Raw genomic sequence first — 11,365 nt, 5'->3', positions numbered from 1 at the left:
AATCGATCTAAACTAAAAATTGTAAAGAGTGTGGAGCTCTAAAGAGCTATAGTAACCATTATTAATAACAGTCGATATCACTTGCAACCGTTCGTTTTTTGTTGAGAAACCCTCATCACCCATATGTCATTGTTTGATTGCCATCTTGTAATATTGTTTGACTATTATCACATATGCATTATGGTCTAGTTGTCATCCATCTTTGATTACCACTCACCAACCATTATCTTTGATCATAGTTACCGAACTCACCTTTTAATCATCATCATTTGATAATCATTATCAGACCACCATGTCCTGATTGTTATCATCTCCCTTAATTTTGTCTACCATTGTCATAAGAGGCAAATTAAGTGGTTCTACCTTTGTAATCATATCTTCTCTAATTATGAAGAAGAGAATAAGTTTATGACCTCATCTTTAAAATGAATCATTCTTATTAGGTTATGCCCCATATTTTTTTTCTTTTTTTAATTTTTTTGCATAAAAACTTTAAACTTTCTTGTGCTTTTTTTATTTATCAATTTGTGTATAGGATTTTCATGCATAACTAGGAAAGAAGACTCACTGTAACCAAAAATTTTCTAACACATAGTATTTTCTAACACATAGTATGATATAATAATTAAAGGTGGAAACAAGAATGTAATGACGTAAAAATTTAAGAATTAATAATCCACACAAGTGGATTATGAAATGTGGAAACTAGTTTCTTGTCTTTATGTGAACATTATTAAGTAATCTAAATGAAGTATTTTCTTTTTTTATCCTTCTTGTGTGGTCAGGTCTATCTTAACATGTTGAACATATTAACAAGGTTTGTTCATCAAAATGAATGTTGAATCATAACTTTACATAAGCGAATATACCATACATACATCATTTATTTGCATTATTTGATAATAGATGTGATATAACTTGTAAAATGTTATTCAAACGATAAGCACAGTATACAATCTTTTGAACTTTAAAACGTCTATAAAGTTAAAAAAAATTTATTTTAAACAATATTTATCATTATTAATTGTGTGAATTTAGTCAATTTTTTCTTTTGATCACTATTGTATCACTATTGATGCCTTTGAAATATTTCATGTTTTTCTAAGGTAGACTTTTGTTAACTTAACAAAGACTTTATGCATCCTTAAACAACATATAAGAATCCAATGTTTTTTATTAGACATGGTAAGTAATAACTCATTAGGTAAATGGCTTAAACCCTTGACCTTAACAAGCGATTTTCTCTTTTAAACATTTGGTCCTTGAACCTTTTGCACAAGAATTCAATATTGCATTTGACATTACATATAGGGTTGATCTCATATATTGTCAATTCATTCATTTATTTGTTATTTTCATTATCTGTATATCATAGTTTGAGATGTAGCTTCATGCACCTTTTCTTTATTAGGTTTAACTCGTTTATTTATTATTTTCCATTGACACCCTAAATATGTAATGAGATTTCAATCTTGATATCTGGAAATGGGCATAAATCTTACAAGCCATTAGCATATTTATGATGTATTTATGGAAACACATGTCACTACCTGATGAAATATATGAATTTATGTTATAAAAGGATATTTAACATAATTTTTATCATTTCTGAAAACATTGAACTTATATAGCTTAATAGAAATCAGTTGAATCCAACGATAACAAGAGCAATTTGATTAAATTCAAAATGAATCTAAATTAACATTCAAAAGTATAATTAAAAGTTTCTTAAGGACATTTAAAGTGTCAATCAACCTTGGAATCTTGTTTGCTTTTAAATGAAACAAGCATCTAGAGCTTAAAAATCCTCATGACTCTAATATTATTAAGGTTGCAAATGCTTACAAAAGCTAAATATTGAGGGGTTCAACTTATACATTGGATATCATTGAATGATTGCCAACTATTATCCCAAAATACATAAATAGCCCATTCTTCTACATGTTTTGAGAAATTTCTAGTGAGAGAAAAATTTTAGATATGAAGGACTCTAAATCACTAACTATTTCACCCAATTCTAATCATCAATTAATAACAAGTCATTGACAATGAATGCCAATACCCTCCATCAACAATTGTTAATGCCTGCTAAATTAGATTCAATTAGAATTAATGCAAAAAAGCTAAATTCCCCTCAATTTATATGAACAACAAAGCCAATTTACCAAGGAATACTAAGGCAAATTTAGTAAGTATTTCGTCAACCCTAAATTAAAATAATTAAGCACAATAATGAACTTTAAATCCATAAAGATTTCAACCCAAAAAACAAAACAAGTGTTTTTAAGCAAATTTGGACCTACTCAAAATTTAAGGACGAAAGCCTATGAAAACTTAAACAATTCAGTCATGCATGAAAATATTGAAGTTCAACCAAAAGTAAGCAGATTAAAGAAGGGAATTAAATACAAAAAAAAAAAAAATTTCGAAATTTTGAAAGTAATGGATATATGCAAGGAAAAAATTCGGCCATGGAACGAACGAGCATGAGGATTTCGTCCATAACAAGGACTTAGAAAGAGTTACAAGTCAAATTTAAAATTTAAACAATTTACTTCATATAATTAATTTTGGGACAATTTTTCCTCTCTATTCTTTTCTACTTCTTAATTTTATATTCAAAAAATGGTGTGACCGCATGTAATAAAGATAAATGATGATAAATAAAATTTAGAGACTTATTTGTAACAATTTTGAAATTAGGGCCTTGTGGATCTTAGTTTAAGTATGATTTGGTGGTCCTTGCTCTTGGTGAGCTAGGTGGCACATTAAAAAAATAATAATAAAATTATTACTCAAGTTCTTCACTCTTAAACTCAACATAATGTATCGGCCTCCACCCTACCCTCGACACTTCGTTAATAATGATCAAGTTTGATCACCCAAGCTCTGAAATTTCTTATCAATTATTCTATGATAAATGCAGAGGTTTGAGAACTTTCAATAACTAATGCCCAATAATAACCTTCTTTGTCAACAATCAACTCTCATATAAAGAGAATGACTAAGTATACTACTAAGAGTCACTCAATTACCAACATTCATAGTTGATAATCATTTGAAGCTATGAATATCATGTATTTCAAGTACTGACATCTGACACTCACTTTCCTAGTTAATAATATCTTCCCAACAAAAGGATTTAGAAGATCATTGATTGACACACGATGCAAACTTTAAAGTTTATTTTCATTTGATGTTAGTCACATTCTAATGTTTATCAATCTTTGATGTCTGATGCTTACATTCATCTCTTGTATTTTTCCTCTAATAATGAGAAAAATTAAAGAGATAATTGAAGGCCACTGAAGTTACTAATTGACCATCATCCAATGACTCTCAATGTCAAACACTAGTCAGCCACAATCATCTTATGCTGCCCTTCCTGATCACTAGTCTCTCCTCTTACAATAAAAACAATCAAGTAGTTCACCAAACATCACCTAATGTCCTCAATTGAATCTAGATTGACACTTTTTTCAAAGTATAATATCTATTAGCCATTAGCATGGGATGTTTTCCTTTTTGGTTGATGAATTCTACTCTTATAAGAACAACAAAGTAAACCTTCAATATTTACAAATGCTTAACATCAAGAGCTTCATAATGTCCAACTACTTTCAACTACTAGCATTCCATGTTGGCCTTCATAATTGTTTATCTCCACTCTTACCTACAAAATGATTGAGCAAATCCTTAAGTATTGCTCAACATCTAATGCTCCTAATCATATATCGTTCGATGCCTGGTAAGGTCTAGTTTCATTAAATATTGATAACTAGTGCCTGTTTTCTTGATCATTAAAACGACCCTCATCATTTTTTAATAACAATTCATGCATCGTAGGACCCAAACTTCCACAATGGAATATATTTTTTTCCATTCTTTTTTTTTTTTGTTTTGAATTAGTACTATCTCTGGTTAATTGAAAAGTATACTTTGTAACATAAGACTTTTAATAGCGAAATTATTTCATCAGCACCAATCCCCTTAGATTATTTTTTTATTTTCTTATTGTCTAAGAGTTTTCACATAAAAAATCTAATAACTCTAATGATTTGCTTGTAACATTTAACGCTATTTGTGAATGAGATTTTTTAGTCAATGCTATGACAATAAACATCTCTGACAACATAAGTATTTAAATAGGAGACAAAGGTGATTTTCTGTGCCATAAACTTGGTGCACAATAAAATAAGCTAGAAGTAATAATTAAAAAAAAAAAAAACAAATGAGTAGCTTTATTTCATATAAGAGACTTAAAAAATGAAAAATGATGTATACATTTCATATGTATTTCATGACAAGCTATAACAACTCATAACAAATATTATCATCTCTCAACAATTATCAGCAAACCAAGGATTTTCCCTGGGTTTGCAAATTTAATGGTGTATTGGACTCAAGATAAATGCAGAGTCACAACTACACACTTCCAAATACCTCCAATCATCAGGAAATCAACTATAATATGACTTCAAGAAGCCAGCTACCTATTTACGCTAACTCTCTCCCTCCCTCCCTCCCTCCCTCTCTATATCTCTCTCTCTCTCAATTTAATTGTAAATTTCAACTCCATCAATCAGTAAGTTGCAGTTTCTGCAACTCACCAACTGTCCCCTCTTACAGCCATGACAAAGACTTCATACTTTTCATATGATATGTATCATATCATATCTAGTATTTTGATTGGAACTAGTTCATCAGTCTGCTACTCACAAACGGCTTCAACTGCAAGCCTTTTCATAGTTCCAGGGCATGGATCTCCACCAAAAACTTCAGAAGCAACAACTACTGCGCAAGATTGCTGGCCAATGCAGTTCTGCAATATACCATCATCCCGAGTTAAATCCTTGGAAGAATCAAAATAACTAAATCAGTTCAATTTGTTTATGTACCCAATAAAAACACTTCATTGTTGTAGAAGGAAGAAGTTACCTGCTGAAAAGCATCATAAGATTTGTGGGCATGACAGACTCCTTCTGAGTAGCTCCCACACACTCCTCTTGGAGTTCCAAAGCTAGCAAATTTAATGTTACTCATCTTGCGACCAGCAGGGCAAGAAAGATGAGCTTTAGGCTTTCCATGTCGTTTTGCATTCCAATTATGTACCGTCGGTTGTGATTCTGCAATCTCAGCACAAACACTCTCTACTGTTCGCTTTACGAATGAAATCTTACTAGGGTCGCCGCCCCATTCCTCGAACACAACCAACAGATTTCCAGTTTCTTTCAAGAAGGAGCGTGGGACGTGATACCTGTTACATTTTACACCGTTATTGATTCATTTTTATGATGTTGCCAGAAAAAAATGTAATATTTATTTTATTTTCTGGCCTGGTTATTATCATATATAAGAAAAACGTGCTATACAGCTGCTTATCACTATAAGCTACTGATCAGCAGATTAAATGAAGGCCCCAAATGGTTATTTCATAATCAAGATTGTAATTTCTCCTTCGTCAAATCATAATGAAATCAACAATGATGTATCCAACATTTGCGCAAACCTATATACAATTATAATGAGTTTTCTGGTGTGTTGAGCTTCTTTTCTACTTTTTTCTTATTTTTCACACTCAAAATTTAAATTAGATTACATCTATTTCCCAACATTTTTTTATTTTAAACGAAATGAAGAAACATATGAAATGAAACACCTCACCATCTTTGGGAGGAATCTCCACAATTACTTTGACATTTCTTCTCATCATATGTACCGCGGTAATCACAAGCACCACATGAGCCTGAAGCTTTGTAAGCAGGCCAGTAACGGCCAATGCTTTCATCATTTATCCAAATCTGACCTTTTCCCATGCTACTCATATCCAGAGCCAACGGCTCACTGCCACCAGGAGCATTGAAGAAGGTCTGTACAGAAAAAAAATACAGCAATGTTAAGAAATATGCATTTGCTCACACAAATTTAGACATTGGAACTTCAAAAGAGTTTTTCACAACAACAAAGGAGGTTCAGCTCTCACCTTGAACCATGTCAAGGGTTGTTTTGGATACACATCTCCCCATTCAACTGAGGAACTTCCATCAAGTGAATGAAGACTTAAGTGTTCACCTTTCATACCAATCTGCATCAATCACAGTAATTAGATAGTGCTAATTTCTTCTGTTTTTAGGGATGAATAAATGGAGGAAAGCAAAGTAACTAACTTGGTAAGTCCATTGCTGATGAGAAAGGTCTCTGCTTCCTTCATTAAGACCGCTTAGTGTCACGGGGCCAAGAACTCCAGCATTCCAAGTCTCAAAATGATCTCCCACATTCTAAATGAACCAAAGTTTATCAAAATAGAGGCATTGGATTTGAGCAGAATTTAAATTTTGTTCAGAAAGAGATTCAAGTGTAACAAAGCATACTGGCAAACCAACGGCCACACTTAGTATAGAGATCTTGTTGCTTCCAACCCACATTCTCAAATTTCCTCTGTATGTTAGCTTGGGAGAATCAACACCACCATAAGCATTCCCTGCCACCAATAATATAATAGAGCAATGTATTGATTACTTTAAAAAATTTTAATATTTCAGTAAGCAAAACTATCTACCTGCATATTGCCCATTAATGAAAACATGCATTGCATGGCCGGCTGATAGAGCCGTGAGGACTGGGTTGGTTCCTGTCTTCAAGAATTGCTCGTCTTGGCCTATGTTGACGCTGAAAAACAGAAGAATGATAGAGTTAAAAGGTGTAAAAAATGTAATATAAGGTGTATTGAAGAAGGTTATAATGGTAATAATGGGCATAATGAATTGGAAACTTACTAAGTTGTGTACCATAGGTAGTCAGATTTGTCCCATGTTAGACCAATTTGTTCATACAATCCATTTTTTGTGAAGGAACTATCATCAAGAGAGTTGGTCTCTTCGTTGTAGGACTGCCATGAAAAGCTACCCACCCAACTCATCTTCATCAATGAAGTCTGAGCTCCTACCTGCATTTTGTGGTGAAAATAAGGTATAATCACACATGTAAAGGGTACTTTATAGGGCATTATTAGGATTTGAGTTGTGGCTCAACTCCCCCTCCCCCTCTCCCCTTCCCACCCTACCCCACCCCACCCCAATAATACCCGACATTGTGGGCATCCTCTAATCGCCCTTCTTTTTTCCTCAACCAAGCCCAAATTTACCTAATTATAGTACATTTTTATGCTTTGTCTACAATTTACTATAGCGAAATTTGAATGCCACTATAATTGAGAAAATTCACATGTAGCTTTATATGATTTGAAGAATCACAAAAATCATGCAGCTGAATTAGAAGTTTCCTATAATTAAAAGCTCCCTTATTTTTCCTTATTTAAATTATTTTCAAATTTCTCTCTTCTATATTCTCTCCTTATTTAGATTAGGAATATTTATTAGGTTAGCTAAAAGTATCAATCAAGATAAACTGAAATCGGGCAGTATTAAGAGTTTTCTTATTTAAATTGTTGAATTAAACTCTATATATTAATTGTACATATTCTTTCTTTATAGTTGAATGGCTAGACTAGAAATATGTATCAAAATATTATGTATTATTAGGATACCTAAAATAGATTGTACAAACTATTCTTTATTGGAATGAAAGCAAAGGAAAAAAGGCATTTAACATATTTGCTCAAAACATTGACAAATTCTATCTTCAAAATCTTCTACAAATGCATGCCTCATAGTTTCAGAGTAGGACTTGCATCCCCATTTTAACTTAAAATCCTATTTTTAGCACAAAATGAGAAACTTTTAACAACCAAAACGAGTTATATTCATGTTATCAACAAAATACAAATCATCTTAGCAATAAAAATGGGATTAATATTAAACATTAATCATTTGATTTAAGAAGAAAGAAATAAAATCCCAGTAAAGAAAAGCAGTAAGAACTAGAAGCTGCATAATTCATTTGACTCACCTTTGCCGTATTGAAAACTGTGGTTTTGCAATCAGGAAGGATGCTGATGGACCAAGGAGGAAGATTATAGTGCCCTCCATTGAAAGTTACTGTGGCATAAGAGCCTGAGTCATAGTTGGCCAGAAAAGCAGAACAAGCACCTGAATTTGTTCTGAAAACATGGGACTAGAAAGAAATTTTTAATGAGCTTGCAAATAATTACTCAAAAAATTTATTATTTGATAAAACATAATTATTTTCATAGACTAACCTCTTGAGAATTTCCCAATGATGATACTATAGGATCGCCGGAAATTAGAGCCGGTTCACACAGCTTAATTGCTCTATGTAGATCTCTCAAATGTCCCCATTTTGGCTCCCTTAGTAGGCCTAATGCACACAATAACTATGTTAATTTTCTCCAAAAGAAAAATCCTAGAAACTAGCAAAAATCATAAAATAGACATTTTTTATCCTAAACTAAAAATTGAGAAGGATATCAGCTAATTTTTTTTGAACCACTAAGTAATGTTTACCATATTCATCAATTGGAGCATCATAATCATAGCTGGTAGCAATGAAGGGGCCGCCGGCAGTTCGACCAAAGTTTGTTCCTCCATGATACTATAAAGTGAAAAAATTTCAATCATAAATCTAGCAAGAGATTAACGGTCAAATTAGCCTTTTGTATCCATTCAAATCTATTCATTTCTTACCATGTAGTAGTTGATAAAGGATCCACCTTTCTGAATAAATTTTGCAACAGCAAAAGCCATATCTTCTGCTGGCCTGTGAGGAACCGGGCCACCAAATCCTGTAAACCTTGAAATAGATGGAAAAAACACTACTTTAAAAAGAGAGTCAAAATTTTCTATTTAGTAGGATAAACCTTTCATGCAAAACATGAACTATGTAAATTATGTAGCATAAATTATCTTTAATTCATTCATATTTCTTCACAATTTCAATAATAATAGTCAAATAAAGTCAACAAATATACCATCCAGTCCAAGCCTCTGTCCACATGGTAGGTTTGTAAGGCTTATTTGGGGAGAAGTAGTCACAATAGAAGCCATTGCATGTATTAATCTGTCAAGTAAAAAAGGGTAGATTTGTAAAAAACAACAAATAAAGACTACAAAGAGAACTTTACAAACTTTTTTAAATGGATAAACAATAAAATATAGAGACCAATAGTCATTATGATATTATTCTATTATATTGCTTTCAAATTTGCATCTTGATTGATGATGACAAAATAACAAAAATGTTTCAGCAACATTAATTCTATTGGTTCAGTATCCCATATCAAGTGATTAAGACTGACGCCATAAGGGACTATCTGGAAACCAGTAAGATTTAAATCTTGGAAACTATTTGATATAATAGACGTTGAATTTGATTGGAGACAAATAATTTGTTCAGCAAATGTTTTTAGGATTTCTGATTTAAATGAAGGAGAAGAAGAGAAGAAAAGGCACTTTCAGAAGTGATACAAATTTCTTAAATTCAAATTCTTCCAGGGTTTAATAAATCTAAAATTTAACTATTTGGCAATATTATGCCTAAATTAAAGATAAAACTTGCAACTAAATAGCCCTTAAAAGGAAAGAAAAAAAAGTCAAAAGCAAAACAGAAACAAACATAATAGGCAGCTGTCATGGAGAAACACATGCAAACAACCAATAAGAAAGCCATACACACAAGTCCTGAGTGTGTGGACTCCCATTCCCCACCTAATAATTTCTCATGTGATTTAGAATGGGAATGTAAACTTAAGAGAACTGTAAATAAAAGCTATAAATTTGAAGAAATGAAAAAAGAATAAAAGACAAATAAACATACAATTGGATCAGGAGCATCATCTTGCTTGCACATGACCCATGGAACACCAGACTTTAAGCCAACAGCCATGTTAGCCGCCCAGTTTCCATAGGCTTTCACTGGCGCTCCTTCATCATATTCAACTGGCCCAAGCTCATTCTCAATCTAGATGAAGAAAAATGAGGGAAAATTTGAAGAAAAATATAGAATTTTAAAGTTTATGAAACTTAACTGAAATGAGAATTGAATACCTGAGAGAGGATGATAGGACCCCCCTGCCATTCAAACAAACTTTCTGCTTTCATCATAGATACAATCTTCTCTGTAAATTTTTGCATGGCAGCCTGTTTCAGAAACAAGATTGAATCAGAAATTGTTCAACGAATACAAACATTAGAAGAATTTAAACCTTGAATGGTTCGTTGTCTGTTCTGAAGCTGATTCCGGGAACATATTTCAGCCAGATTGGAAATCCCCTGTGAAGAGAATCCAAGAGGGCCTTCAAAAACAATTAAACAAACCGCAAAATTTGAATTTTGTTAAGCTTAAATTTCTATCAGCAGAAGATAGAAATTCATACCCGAAATTCCACTCTGCGCAAACGTAAGGACCAATGCGGAGATGAACATACAGGCCAGCCTGCTTCACCAATTTGATAAATCGAACCAGGTCATACCTTCCCCCAAAGTAATACTGAAAAAAATCAACAAAAATTAAGGAAAAAAAAAAATGCTTACAAATTTAATGAATGTTGCTAGAACTCGTTGAAAGATGAAATTTTTTATTTTTATTTTTATTTTTTCAAGTCAATACCTGACCAGGAGAAGGCTCGTGTCCATTCCAGAACACATATGTCTGAATCACATCCAATCCCCCATCTTTTGCCTTCTGGATAAGATCCGGCCACATCTAACACCGAGATTAAAACTATCAGAAGACTAAATTACTATAGAAAAAAAAATCAAAACAGAAGCTTAAGCAAAAGAACAACTTTGTCCTCTGTCACACCTCTGGAGTGCTCCTCGGATAGTGAATAGAGCCAGAAATGAGAATCTTCCTCTGCCCATTAATGATCACTGCCTTGCGGTCATAAGAAACAGAGGCTATCGCTGGAGTAAGCAGCCATGGCGGAAGCACAAGAGCCAGCGCAAGCGCAAGCCCCACTAGAGCTTTCAAATCCATGGCTTCAAAGAAGAGCTTTTTCTGTGCTCTGTATAACTTTGGAGCTCAGCTAGAAAAAGAGAAGCGCTCAGCTTATTGTTTCAATGCAATGGTTTCTTCTCTCTCTCTCTGTTTTCGCTGCATTCCCTCTTTGTTTTCTTCTGTCGTTTTGTTCAATCTTCGCGGGGGAAAAAAAAGAGCAATTTTTATTACAGCGATAGTGGTGGCAGCGAAGGAGGAAAGGCTGTATCAGCCGTCAAGTAGAGAGAGAAGGAAAGATTTATTCTAGAGAGAGAACGAAGAGCTTATTCTAGAGAGAGAAACTTTAAAGGGAGAGGGCTGCGTTTAGGAAGACATGCGGGGTGAGCTTATATTAAGGCCTTGGGGGAGAGTTGGTTGGGCCGACTTTTGTGGATTGGGCCCACTTGTGTATGACGTGGAACATATTTAAAATCAGAATTAAATAATAAATTCATTACTCTAATAATATTTT

At 33.1% G+C, this 11,365-nt stretch overlaps 1 protein-coding gene across 2 annotated transcripts; it reads right to left on the bottom strand.

Moving 5' to 3' along the window:
* Window positions 1-4,238: 4,238 nt before the first annotated feature.
* On the bottom strand, window positions 4,239-11,009 carry LOC110020205 (beta-galactosidase-like). Of its 2 annotated transcripts, none has more exons than XM_020718219.1 (19): window positions 10,720-11,009; window positions 10,525-10,620; window positions 10,292-10,404; window positions 10,121-10,187; window positions 9,963-10,055; window positions 9,733-9,876; window positions 8,888-8,976; window positions 8,604-8,709; window positions 8,424-8,511; window positions 8,159-8,277; window positions 7,909-8,073; window positions 6,777-6,946; window positions 6,560-6,669; window positions 6,372-6,481; window positions 6,168-6,278; window positions 5,984-6,085; window positions 5,665-5,870; window positions 4,939-5,257; window positions 4,239-4,852 (listed from the first exon to the last, which is right to left on the bottom strand). In XM_020718219.1, the coding sequence occupies exons 1-19, from the start codon at window positions 10,891-10,893 to the stop codon at window positions 4,712-4,714; spliced, it is 2,523 nt and encodes an 840-aa protein (XP_020573878.1). In that variant the 5' UTR covers window positions 10,894-11,009; the 3' UTR covers window positions 4,239-4,711. The 2 variants fall into 2 exon arrangements, with proteins under 2 accessions (XP_020573878.1, XP_020573879.1); XM_020718220.1 differs by having other exon boundaries at window positions 4,239-4,822.
* Between the last annotated feature and the right edge of the window lie 356 nt (window positions 11,010-11,365).

This window comes from Phalaenopsis equestris, unplaced genomic scaffold (assembly GCF_001263595.1).
Source record: "Phalaenopsis equestris unplaced genomic scaffold, ASM126359v1 Scaffold000094, whole genome shotgun sequence".
Classification (NCBI taxonomy): Eukaryota; Viridiplantae; Streptophyta; class Magnoliopsida; order Asparagales; family Orchidaceae; genus Phalaenopsis; species Phalaenopsis equestris.
This window is presented reverse-complemented; position numbering and strand designations above follow the sequence as displayed.

Bases quoted from the DNA above. Each gene is read 5' to 3' on its own strand.
- LOC110020205 (XM_020718219.1), bottom strand. From the start codon at position 10,893: ATGGATTTGAAAGCTCTAGTGGGGCTTGCGCTTGCGCTGGCTCTTGTG. The intron at 6,947-7,908 runs GTGAGTCAAATG...CACAAAATGCAG, and splicing joins CAGTTTTCAATACGGCAAAG to GTAGGAGCTCAGACTTCATT. The intron at 4,853-4,938 runs GTAACTTCTTCC...GATTCTTCCAAG, and splicing joins CTTATGATGCTTTTCAGCAG to GATTTAACTCGGGATGATGG.